Source organism: Balaenoptera ricei, chromosome 1, assembly GCF_028023285.1.
Source record: "Balaenoptera ricei isolate mBalRic1 chromosome 1, mBalRic1.hap2, whole genome shotgun sequence".
NCBI classification, from domain to species: Eukaryota; Metazoa; Chordata; class Mammalia; order Artiodactyla; family Balaenopteridae; genus Balaenoptera; species Balaenoptera ricei.
In genome coordinates this window covers 38,315,833-38,328,541 of record NC_082639.1, presented here as the reverse complement: position 1 = coordinate 38,328,541, position 12,709 = coordinate 38,315,833, and the positions used below count along the sequence as shown (strand labels likewise).

The 12,709-nt window shown below is 53.1% G+C and overlaps 2 protein-coding genes across 3 annotated transcripts; one reads left to right on the top strand and one right to left on the bottom strand.

Moving 5' to 3' along the window:
* Window positions 1–1,617: 1,617 nt before the first annotated feature.
* On the bottom strand, window positions 1,618–6,405 carry TSPAN1 (tetraspanin 1). 2 transcript variants are annotated; one of them, XM_059898095.1, is made up of 8 exons: window positions 6,259–6,405; window positions 5,762–5,826; window positions 3,191–3,397; window positions 2,904–2,978; window positions 2,706–2,804; window positions 2,471–2,626; window positions 2,288–2,371; window positions 1,618–2,100 (listed from the first exon to the last, which is right to left on the bottom strand). In XM_059898095.1, the coding sequence occupies exons 2-8, from the start codon at window positions 5,816–5,818 to the stop codon at window positions 2,053–2,055; spliced, it is 726 nt and encodes a 241-aa protein (XP_059754078.1). In that variant the 5' UTR covers window positions 5,819–5,826; window positions 6,259–6,405; the 3' UTR covers window positions 1,618–2,052. The 2 variants fall into 2 exon arrangements, with proteins under 2 accessions (XP_059754078.1, XP_059754088.1); XM_059898105.1 differs by lacking the exons at window positions 5,762–5,826; window positions 6,259–6,405 and adding an exon at window positions 4,511–4,596.
* An 829-nt stretch (window positions 6,406–7,234) lies between these two features.
* Window positions 7,235–9,557, top strand: P3R3URF (PIK3R3 upstream open reading frame). The gene is made up of 2 exons (XM_059902864.1): window positions 7,235–7,299; window positions 9,332–9,557. The coding sequence occupies exons 1-2, from the start codon at window positions 7,235–7,237 to the stop codon at window positions 9,555–9,557; spliced, it is 291 nt and encodes a 96-aa protein (XP_059758847.1).
* The last annotated feature ends 3,152 nt before the right edge of the window (window positions 9,558–12,709 follow it).

Genomic DNA, 12,709 nt, shown 5'->3' with positions numbered 1-12,709 from the left:
GGGTACTTTGTATGCACATTCCATATCTGGGCATTTTTCTGGAGAAAAGCCATCATTTTCATCAGATCACCCAACCAGTGATCCAAAGAAGTCAGGAAGATACTAAGTTAGTCATGCTAGCACCAGAAAATGGATGAGATTGTCCAGAGGAAGTGGTTGAGATAGCCCAAAGCAGAGGGCATGACATTTAAGGAATCTGTGAAGGACTTAGGTTCAAGAGAGTAAGTGTAGGACACTTGGAGAAGGGGTCTGCCTGCAGAGCCCTTGCAAAGTGAGCCTCATGAGCTCCTTATATAGAGCCTTGGCCAGGGAGGCAGGAGCCGGCTGGAACTCTGCCCTGTCACCAGCTCTCTGCCCCTACCTCTCCAAGCGGTGCCTGGAGCCCTGCTCGGCGATGGCACGGGTGGTGTGTGGCTTCAGTGTTTGCTGGAGGTAGAGATAGATAGCGCTTGAGGTGCCACAACAGTCAGGTTGAGGAACAATTAGCTCATAATGAGGTGGAGGAGGCCCACCCAGGGCAGACAAATCCCTTGTAGCCTCTATATAGGCACCTGGGGGTGGGGTAGTGTGAGAGGCATAGAAAGGTGGTGAAGGTGCGAGGGGGGCTAAGTGCTCTACCTGCCCATCCCCCCAGCAGGCTGCTGATCTGGGCCTCACAGACCAGCTCTCAGGCACTGCGTTGCACTGGCTAGGTCGCAGTTCCTTTTTGGATTCACGAGGGGTGATGGTTCTGGGTTGCCCTAGTAAAACCTGGGAAGAGGAATCCAGGGCTCAGAGGCAAGCAAGGAGGACTGGTTTGCCAGGCTGGGCTTTGCTTGGTAGTAGACACCATATCCTCTGGCCACAGCCTCCCACCTTAGTGCTATATCTCCTGCAGCAGCAATCAGATCCATGTCTGGGACATTCTGGCCTAAAAGTAAATCATGTTCCCATGTCAGCCAGGATCCCACCCGGCTCTGGAGTCAGATGTCATGGACCCAAATCCAGGCTCAGCTCTTCATGGGAGGTTGTGGGCCTGGAACAAGTCACTTGGCCTTTCTAGGCCCAGTTTCTGGAACATGGGGGTGGTTAAGACTAAATAAGAGATCAAATCTGTAGAGCACTGGGCAACCAAGACCGAGAGTAAATGAAATTCTTTCTGAAATCCCCAAAGCAGGGACAGGTGGGGGGCTGTGCCTGCATGAGAAGGGTAGGCAGCTTGGGTCCCCTGATGGGGACTTCTGGAGGGCTTCCCAGAGCCTAAGGAATGACCCTCTTCCATCGCCCTGGCAGTATTTCTGGTCTCCCTGCCCCCACTTGGGCACAAGCTTTTTATTTTCATAGCTTTCCAGCCCAGTGCTCCTACCCAGGAGACGGCAGTTTCAGGCCAAAGTCCTCCCACATTATAGGACTGCAGACTGGCCCGGCCCCTGCTTCCTCCCTCAGTGTCCTCTTGGCCATCCTTGTTAGGCTCCCTCCCAGGCCTGGCATCCAAATGAAGGTGAGAAATAGCCACCCACCTCCGTGCCACTTCCATTCTGCTACATTTCTAGGAGCCTTCTGAGTCAATAGCCCCACAGGAATTTGAGGCCAGTTTAGGCATGATGGGTCCCTCTCCTGAAGGATACACAAAAAGAGTGCAAATGGAAACATTTTAATGGGTTTTTGAGTTCTGAAGTGCTTTCTACACATCTGCCTGGTGACTGCTGATTTTGCATATGCTCATGCTATCGGTGCAGTGCCTTTAATCCCCCCTGTGGAGTACTGGGATCACCAAGAGCACCCCACCCCCTGGCCTGAGAGGGTATCAAGGGTTTAAGAAGCAGACTGGAGGAATGGGCAAGAGGATTGGCCACCTTAGAGGCTCTGAAATAGGTGGACCCCAACCCCACCAGTGGAAGGACAAGTCTGGCACAGGTTGAAGGGGGTGGTGCCTATTTGGCCCCAGGCCCACTCCGGCCCAAGTGACACTGTTAGATCCTGTCCCCACGCTGATCACTGCCTCTTGGCAGTGTCGGGGTGCCTCTTCCCAGTTCCTATATGGCAGCAGCAGTGGCGGAGGCAGAAGCCGACTTATTTCAGATTGCAGTACAGATACATGGACACAATCATGGCAGCCAGCTGGTGAGAAAGGAACAGGCAGAGAAGAAGAAACATGATCAGGGTCCTTAAGCTCTAGTCCCCTGCCCACCAGACATTCGACATGAAGCTTTGTTAGAAGTCTGTCTCTTCCAGAAAGGCCTCAGACATGGGTCAAGCAGCCCTGAGCCCGTGGGGATATCCTGCCCCAACCTCCTCCCCTCCTTACCTCCAAGCCCGCAATTCCGGCTGCCACACCACCCACGGTAACTGCATTGGTTTTGATGTCATACAGAAGCTGATTGAAGCAACCCTTGGAGGGGAGAGAGCATCTGTAGTCAGCAGCTGCCCCCACGCACATTCAGCACTCTGAGGCCATTAAAGCAGCCCAACCTCCCAGGCCAACCTATACCTCTACTTTCTGGTTCTGGGCCTCGACACTAGTGCAGGGTTCCACAAATGTGCCATTGTCACGGTCAAAGCAACAGTATTGGGGAAAGACGTGGTTCTCTTTTACATAGGGAGAGTCCTCAAAATCTGTGTAGTTGTTGAAGCCACAGCACTTGAGCTGAAGATGAGGAGAAGAGGTGGTCAGTGGGGCCTTGCTTATTTCTCCTCACCCCAAAATCTCCCCCAGCCCACCTTACCCCTTCCATGGTGGAGTTCCACACTTGGGTGTAGTCTTTTTGGGAACCGTACTCTTTCTTGATGGTGGGCACTACCATCAACGTCAGGAAGTTCTCAGCCTGGGTGGGGAAGGTCAGTGTTTAGGGCCTGGTAGGGAGGGTGGCCATTCGCAGTGCTTTGCCCAGTTGTCCCCCCGTTGCCCCATCCCCGCTCCTCACCGTTGTGGTGTACACCAAGGCAACCACAGCAGCTGCAACCTCAGCAATGAAGATGACGAGGAGGATGAAGAAGAACTGAGTGGAGAACAGGGATCTTGAGTTTTAGGGAGAGACAGTCCCTCATGCATTCCTTGCCCTAACCCACCCCCACATGAAAACAAGTCAGGGGCCCCACTGGCTGAGGCCCCTGGAGTCCAGAGCAGGGCTTGGGGATCCCCAGGGCCTGGTGTCAAGGGTGAGGGACCCTGGGCCTTGGTTACGGGCCTGTGGAGCTGGGTTTGACACACCATCATGAGGGCACACTTGTTCTCAGTCTGGGCACCATAGCAGCCCAGGAAACCAAGAGCGAAGAGCACAGAGCCAGCTGCGATGAGGAAGTAGCCCACGTTGACAAACTGCATGGCAGTGGATGATAGTGGCCCGAAGATCTTCATGAAGGATGGTCCGTCGACTGACACCCAGATGCCCACTGCCAACAGGGCCACACCACACAGCTGGAGACAGAGAAGCAGACCTTGAAACAGTGCCATCAAGCAGCTCCCTACCACACAATTGAGTTAGGGAGATGGGAGATGAGAAACTTCCCCCTTTATTGACTATGGAGTCTAAAAACTCATCCTGTAGGGAGGAAAACATCCTTTAGAGCCAGAAAGGCGGGAGCTGGAACATCCATAGCCAGCACCAGGCTGAACACCTAGGCAGATATAAATGGGATCAGGGATTCCAGAAATAGCTGAAGGGTGGGGGGAGGGGCAAGGCTTTCCCTCACTGCTGCCAGGGTCATGCCACATAGCTAGGGGTGAAAAAAAGCAGGTGAACATCCCCCCCCCAGCAGCTTCCGCCCCCCCCCCGCCCCCCCCTCCATTCCCCCCTCCAGGTGCCTGGAACAACTATGGCCTCTGATAGGTGGAAACAGGGGGGTGGGAGCCTTGAGCAGTCTCCACAGTCACCATAGCAACAGAGTCATGGCTGAGGTTTACACCTGCTGCAAACATTGGAGAGGGCGGTGGTGAGAAGGGATACCCACCCCAAGGCCCCATTTGGCTCCCCTCCAGAACCAGCCTAGACCTCTCCTTGCCACCCAAGTGGAAACTGAGGCTCCAGAGAGGGAGTACAGCCAGAGCTCTTAGAGGCTCTCTGGCTCAACCCCCAGCTCAGAGGGAATCCTGAAGCCTAGACTGGGGAGGAGGGCACTGCCCAGTTCCCACAGCTCTTAGAGCAAAGCCTTGCTGATCCAGAGCTTCAGTGGATAAATCAGCCTGACACTGCCTAGGTGTCCAGTCCCCGCTTTCCGGCTATGGAAACCAGGAGTGAGGTGGCAGATTGTGGGTGGATCCCAGGCATGTTTGCCCAAGGACAGAAAGCTGGGCTTTTAGCCTACAGGGTCAAATTTCAAGGAGTTTGAGGCCTGCCCTGCCCAGTCTGGCAAGGCAAGGGCAACAGAGGCAGAAACCAAACCAGATTTGCCTTTAACCCCCTCGGGCCAGAGCCCCTGCTCTCCAAATCCCTGCAGTCCTGTTGCCTTTTTCAGATACATGGATAAAGTCTAGTTTCCTGAAACCAGAGGAAGCCCAAGGCACAGACCACATCGGAGTCAGTTTACTCACCCCCAGCCCAATTCCTCCAAATTCATCTATACTTCATGTCTCCATTTCCTCCCCATTTACTCACTCTAACCCACTCTCATGTGGCTCCAAGGTCTCTGGTGACATCCTGTGCTTAGTCATGGGCATATCCTCCTTGACCTCCCTGATACCTCGCTCTCCTGGTTTGCTTCCTGCTGCTTTTTCTTCATTTGCTTCCTGGTGGCCATTTGTCTGTTTATCCCTTGTAAGCTGAGTTTCCTGGAGTTCACTCTCCCTGAGTGCTCTCACCCCTCCCATGGCTTCAACGACCACCTATGGGCACATGACTTTCAAATATCGTGAGCTGCAACCCCACTGGGTACACAGCTGCCTGTGAGATATCCCCTAGGTTGTTCTTGCCAGAGACGTGGTCATCATCTCCAAGATGATGTCTCCCTTGCCCCTTCTTCCATCCCTCAGCCACCATCCAAGGGCTTTGTCCTTTGTCCACTTTGTCCATTTCTCCCCATCTCTAGGGTTCATGCCTCATTGCTCAGCTTCCTCAAACATGCCCTATATAATCTGTTCCTGGGTTTCTGAACAATATCTGATTTCATTGCCTTTGGGCCTTTCTGCATGCTTTACCAACCCCCTCACTCAGTGCAAATTCCTAGCCTCAGCTATTTCCTCCTAGAAGTCTTCTCTGACCAAGCAGGGTTCAAGCCCTTCCTATGGGCCCCTGTGCTAAGACCATGTATACTATGTCGAAACTGTCTGCCTATCTGGCCTGCTGGACCTGAGATCCCCAAGGGCAGAGAAAGGGCTTGCTCACCTGTCACCCCAGCACTCAGCACAGAGTCTTAGGCAGTGTGTTGGTTGAATGAATAAGGGCCGCTTGCAGCTGACACTCTGCTCTGATGTCTCTGGGCCTTCTGTGCTTTGGTTCCCCATCATACAGAGGCCACTGAATTTCCTTCCACACTAGGTGACCTTGGGCAAACCCCTTCCCCTCACTGGGGCCCCAGCCTGTTAGCCTACCCTGCCCTGCTGTAAGCCTGCCTGAGCTAAAGCTTCCTGGAAAGGAGAGGATGCCCCTAACCTTCTCCACCCCAACTGTGTGGCAGCCAGGCTGCTACCGGGACCAGGACTCAGCATCTGGGGAGACTTCTGCACCTCCTCAACTTGCAGGAAGAGTCTGGGCATAGCAATCTCCTCTTCCCCAGTTCGGGCTCTGCTCAGGTTAAGACCCACTCCTATAGGGAACCCCAAGGAGCCCATAACCCCCACACTTACAAAGATGAGCATATTGAAGAGGATCATCATGGTCTTAATGAAGCTGAAGCACTGCATGGTGGCTCCTGGGAGGCAGATGTGTGTGTGTTAGGACCTCGCTCCCTGCCCCCACCCCCAACCTGGGCTGACATACCGACTCCAGCATCCTGGACTCATATAATCACCAAGCTTCTCCTGCATCTGGACTCTGACACCTCAGGACTTTTCCCAATTCCCCTCCTGATGCCCCTATCCCTCTGTACTGCCCAGGCCCTCTACCAACACCTGGCACTCTGAAATCCTAACATCCCAGGTTCCTCCACTGGCACCCCAAGCCTGACTCCCACGCTACAGGGTCACTCCATGCCCTTCCCTGGCACCTGTGTATCCTGGGCTTTCCACTCCCCCTGAACCAATCCTAGACTCTTCCAAGACCCTCCCCACGGCCCTTCCAGCTCCCCAAACCTGTTTCCAGATTGATTTCACTTCACGGGATAGTCTCTATCCTATGCCATCACCTGTTCAGGGTTCTTGGTAGTGAGTTCTGAAAGAGGGATCTGCTGCGGCTCCAGAGGGGACTGCAGCTCCGGGGAACTGCCACTGAGTGGGCAGGCGGGGAGACGGAGCTTGGCTCTCACACAGCACTGCTCACCTGTGGGCAGGGCAGGTGCTTTAAAGGCCTCCTTCTGCCTGCCCATCTACCCCACCCACAGCCAGTCTGGCTCCTCCTGCCCCTGCTGTCCCCCTGCTGCCTGGCGCTCCGTCCTCACAGCCCCAGCCTCCTCGGGGCTCCTCCTGGCAACGCCAGCCACGGGCAACGCCCCTCCTGACCTGAAGAAGAGAGAGGTCTGGGGGTGGGGCAAGTGGCCCCCCAGAACTGTGTGCCCTCCACCACGGCAGTGCACAGGCGCTTCCTACCCTGCACCTGCTGATACTGTCGTACACACCCTGCATGCTCGAGGCACGCACATCTGCCCAAGCTGTATGTTCACACACACACACACACACACACAAACACCTCCTAGTGCTCTCAAATGCACACTCACACACGCACACACACACTCTGAACTGTGTGGACTGACTCCCAGCAACAATCAACAGAGCAACATCTGAGGTACGTACTGAAACACTCTCTCACACACACACACACACACACACACACACACACACACTCTCTCTCTCTCTCTCTCACGCAGGCATGCCCACACGTGCTTTCAAGGAAACGGCCAAGGCTTGGAGTTTTCTGCCCCCTCCTCTCAGTGGCAAACGACTCCTAATCTTCTAGTCTTTTTCTCTCCACAAACTTCAACCCCACACCATTGTAAAGCAATTATACTCCAATAAAAATGCTTTAAAAAAAAAAAACCTTCAACCCATCTTTCTCCTCCCTGAGTCTTTCCTCCTCACTCTTCTCCTTTCCCACCCTTTTTCTCTCCTCAGTCCTCTCTCAGCACTCTGCCTACACCCCTTCCATTCCTGCCAGCAGGGGGCACCATGGTCCCACAAAAGCACTGCCCCCCTTCCTCCCCCGACCCCTCCCCACCAAGTTCTACAGCTCGGTAATCCCCATCATCGTCAGTCCTTCTGGGGCTGCTGGTCCTGATGTCGAGGTGCTGGGAAAGTTCTGGCTTTTAAGTCACTCAGACCAAGTGCTCGAATCCTGGTTCTGTTGCTTATTAGCTGTGTGACCCTAGGGGCATTTCTTAGACTTGGGTTTAAGCCTCTGTTTCCTGGTCTGTATAACAGAATAGTTATGGGGTTTTCAAGTGAGATTTAAAATGAGATTTTTCTTCCCATTCTGGGACATAAGGGAATGACCACAGACTGAAAAGTTCAGAATAAGGAGAGTCACAGCCAGAGTGGGTGTGGGATGGAAGATTTTTAAATTTGTTTTGTTTTTATAATGGGAGGAGGCAGTTGAAGAGACAGGAGAGAGAGGAAGGCTGTTAACACTAACATTTGTACGTATCATGCTTTACATGCATAACTTATATAGTAAGTCTTTTTTCCCCTTTCACAACAATCTTATAAGATTCTCTTTTCGTCTGCTTTTTAAATATGGGGAAAGAGAGGCACAGAAGGTTAAGTGCACATTTCTGAATGAATGAATGCTTGCAGAATAGCAGGAGTTAAACGTCTGGGCTTTGGACCTTGGCCATCCCAGATTTGAATCCCTGCCTGCCTCTAATTGTGTGAGCCTAACTGAGTGAATTTACCCACTCACTAAAAATGATTTATAACTCCAAACCAATACTCACAGCACTTTTGTGGTCATTCATGGACATGTGCAGAGCTGCAAAAAATTTGAGTTGTCTACCATGCTTGTTCTCAGCTGAGGTTGAACACGGAGATGCTCTGCCTTCTTGTTTCAGCTCTCACAATGTAAACAAGTGTTCTTTTTGCGGCCTATTTAGTGGCCGTCATGTTTTTTGCATTTTTGTGCTTTTTGTTGGTGACTTTGCTATTAAAGACTCCCTCCAGCGTAGTGCTGAAGTGCTCTCTAGTGTTCCTAAGTGCAAGAAGGCTGTGATGTGCCTTATGAAGAAAATACACGTGTTAGATAAACTTCATTCAGGCAAACGTTGGCCATTTGTTGGCTGTGAGTTCAATGTTATTGACATCAATATATTTTAAATGAAGTGGCTTTAACAGAAACACAAATAAACTAGGTTATTGTTCAGTTGACAAACTGCTGTGACCAGAGGTTAGTATGAATCTAATCCTGTATTTCTCCTGGGAGCATTGGCTCAATATTTGCTAATACAGTGTTTGTGGTGACTTTATTAGGGCTAACTACCACGAATAACAAGAATCGACTGTATATGAAATAGGAATAATGACAGAATCTCCTTGTAGGGCTGTTGTGGGATTAGATGAGATTATGTTTGCAAAGGACTTGGCACTGTGTTTGGCACATAGTAAGTACTCAATAAACATTGTTAATGTTGTTAACGTGGATGAGTGAGAAAATGAGGGAGTGATTTTTTTACTCAGAGTTCCTTTTTCCAAGGGGCCAAGCTGAGGTTTTCTGGCTCTTCGGCTAGACCCATGGAGAGAACTGTGAGGGAGCCTGACCCCTAAGGGAGGGGCTGGGGATCAGGACCTGTAATAAAGAGCATCACTCTTACACAGACTCTGTATGTCATAGAGGCCTCAGCTGCGCTGGCCAGTAACACCATCAGGCACGTGACAGAAGTTCCCTGCGCCCAAGGGGCCTTCTCAGCTTGTCTGTGCCCCTCGCCCCCGGGGCTTGTTATTTATTTATTATTTATTTTTGGCTGCGTTGGGTCTTTGTTGCTGCGCGTGCGCTTTCTCTAGTTGTGGCGAGCGGGGGCCACTCCCCGTTGCGGTGAGCGGGCCTCTCACTGCGGTGGCCTCTCCTGCTGCGGACCTTGGGCTCTAGGCGCGCGGGCTCCAGCAGCTGTGGCACGTGGGCTCGGTAGGTGTGGCTCACAGGCTCTAGGCACGCGGGCTTCAGTAGTTGTGGCGCACGGGCCCAGCTGCTCCGTGGCATGTGGGATCCTCCCCGACCAGGGCTTGAACCCGTGTCCCCTGCATTGGCAGGTGGACTCCCAACCACTGCGCCATCAGGGAAGCCTGGCCACGGGGCTTAATTTCCCCCTACCGGAGGCCAGGTATAGGCTGGCCTCGGCTCCGGTTTCCCAGGATGTTCAAGTGTAGCCACAGAAGGTACCGGCAGAAATCCCAAGGCCCAGCTGCCACCACTGCAGCCACCAATCTTGCCACCATGGCCACGGATATCAACAACACCCACACTGCCACCACCAGGGTGTGGATCCTTGCACCGCAAGGTTAGCCGAGGGCCCTGAGCCAGGGTGGGGGGTGGGAAAAACAGGGCCACTCAAGTTTTCCCCACATTAGCCTTGTGCAGGCACTGTAGGGGACACACCTTCTGTGAATTATCACCCCAAAGGTATGGTGGGGTCTTGATGGCAGGCATCCCAAAGGCTGAGAGCCTTAACGGAGGATGTATTGGCTGGAAGTGGAGGGCCTGGGGAAACGGGAGAATCTAAGAGCAGTGGAGCTTCCAGAACTTCTGCTTTCCTCACACTCTTCCCTCTCCTTCCTCTCCTCAGTACTCAGACACCTTTGTCAATCTGGCAGCATTCTGATCCTCTAGAAATGCCCAGAAACTAGTCCAGAAGCTTGGCTGGCTCCGGACCTGCATCTCCTAAGGGCCACGGGTGGTAAACAGCAGACAAATAACAATCCTTTCTGCTCCAACTGCTTTATTCCACTCCAAGGTGTTTCCAGCTGACTATGTAGGGTATGAGGGCAGGGTTGGGACTGAATGCTCCCAGGGATAGGCTTCAGCGACAGCAGCAGCCCTCACAGTAAGACAGTGGAAGGACAGAACAAGATCAGCAACACACACCGTCTTTGGCCTCAGCTTTTGATCTGCCCTATGAGGTAGGGGAAGTTCCTGCCTTGCACTCCCATCTGCACAGGGAAAAAGATCTCCGGAAACATCTTGGAAGGTATAAGAAGCCAGATCCTTGGAGAGGGAGGTAGAGGCACAGATCAGAAAAGGATAGCATGAAAGACAGATTTCACTGCTCCAGTGTAAACCACGAGTGCCTGAGTGAGAGGTGTATGTGGCTCTGTGTGCCTGTTATGGTCAGTGTTTGTGAGACCAAGAGAATGGGGATCTAAGCAGACATGTGGCTGAACGTACCTTTGCAAAGAATGTGCCAATGTTGCCAGCTGTGTGTGTCAAGGTGTGTTTGTGAGCGTATGAGTGGGTCAGAGAGAGAGACATCATCTCCACGAAGAGGAATGAATGAAGGTCAGGAGGCGGGTGCGGGCAGCCGGAAGGAGGAGAGCGTCAGCTTCTGACAGGGGTGTACCATCTTCAGCCCCCCAGCCATTCTCTGAGGTTGGTATTTTCCAGGACTAACAGCTTAGCTGGGGTGTTTGGGGGTGGGGTGAGCCTGAGTTAGAGGCCAGAAAGTGGGAGGGTGCTAAGCTCTCAGGCCTGGGGATTTTCCACTTGGATTTCCGCATGTGCGCCCATGTGTCATCGGGTGTAACTGGGTTTACGTGAGGTGTGTCTCCATGGAGTTGTGTCTCAGTGGCAGGAAACATTGTGAGGGACTGTGTCTCTAAGGTGTCACTTTATGCACAAGTTAGTGTGTGTCCCAATGTCCTGAGGTCTGGCTCCAGTTCCAGGGCTCCCTTCCTTGAGGGTTGGGGGTGGGAGTGAACACTGAGACCTTTGGCCTGGGCCCCTGGGAAGCCTGTGAGGAGAAAATGAATTTTGTCTGCTTTCATCCACTCCAAGGCTTGCCAGAGACTGGGACCCTGAGAGGAGGAGGGGGGCAGAGAATTCACTGACACATCATGCCCAGACAGCACTGGCAGAGGATGAGGCTTCTCAGTGTTTAGGGGGAAGGTGCTGAACCCCAGTCAGAGCTGGAAGCTAGCTAGGCTAGTGCCCAAGGCCCACAGGGGGGCCCACACATATAAAGACACATGACAGGAACACATGCAGACATGTAAATACAACTGGACTCACAGATACACAATGCAACAGATTCACACATGCATACAAGTAGATGCCTATAAACAGATATATGCACTGACGCAAATGCATATAAACCTCTCCACATGACACATGTAACAACACATACACATGCCTACAAATGAGGACACACACACACAAACATGCATGCTCCTAGACACAGCACACAAGCATATAGACAGACACTTGCAATCACACTCATGAAAACCCAGGTACACACACACATACATGCAAACACACTCACCAGACTTCCCTGCCCCTGCAGCCCTGGGACCCAGAAAAGCCTCCCTCCCCTATATGAGTGCCTGTGTGTGTTTGTGTGCAAGCGCATGCATGCATGCATGCCCACACTTGTGTCTGTGTGTATCTGGGTCTGTGAGAGTGTGTGTGCATTTGTGTGTGTGTGTGTGAGTGAGCGGGGTGCTGAGCTGTGGGAACCCGATGACATCAGCTCTTCTGGCTATTTTTAGCTCCCTCTGCAATGATGGCTGCTTCACTGCCCCTCCCCCTCCCAAGTTCCCATCTCTCCTCCCCGTTCAGGCTCCCAGAGGCAGCCGCAGCCAGTGGGCACCCACCATCCCAGTCTAGGTGACCCCCTGGATGACCGAATACAGTTCATTCCCTCTCACCCCAGCCCTAGCTCCCTGGAAGCTGAGAACACCGGGCTCCCAGGCCAGAGGAGGAGGCTTGGGCAGTCTGGCAGCCCAGAGAAGGGGCCTGGGTTAGGTGAGCTGACCTGGCTGATCTCCAGCCCCTAGGGCGCCTCTCCTTCTGCTTTTCAATCTGAAACTGTGTCTTGGTCAGTAGTGCCTGCTGTGTGCCAGGGAGGATGCCAAGTTCTGGGGACAGAGCAGTGAGCATGACAGTGGGCGTTCTTCCTGGCTGGAGTTATGGCTCGGTGGGAGACAGACATGAAACAGAGCACACAGGCACCGCACTGGACCGCAGCGAGGGCTCTGAAAATTGGTAACGAGGGGATTTAGTCTGGGATGATGGTCTCTGTCTCTCACAGAGGTGACCTGAGGGAACCAGAGGGGCACTCCCTTTACCTTGCACCTCGCACCCCAACAACCACACCTCCAGAATCCCACAGAGTACTGCTTCCTTCTCACACCCCACTCTCTGCTCTCAGCACTGCACCAGCCCACCATCCAAGTGGTGGCCCACCACTATTTGTGTCTCTCTTTTCTTTGGAGCTTCCCCACAGTCGATCCCCAGGAAGCAGTCCAGTGTTTCCCATCTGTAGATGAGAAAACTGAGGACCAGAGAGGGGTAGTGCTGGACCACATTCCTCAATGCCCAGGGAGCAGCCCAGGCGAGATGGCAGGCAGGTGGAGGAGGAAGTGGTGGTGGCACTGGTGTAGAAGGAGCAGGGATGAGGTCAGGAGGTGGGAGAGGGGAGGACCGCAGCCTGAGGGGCTCGTGCC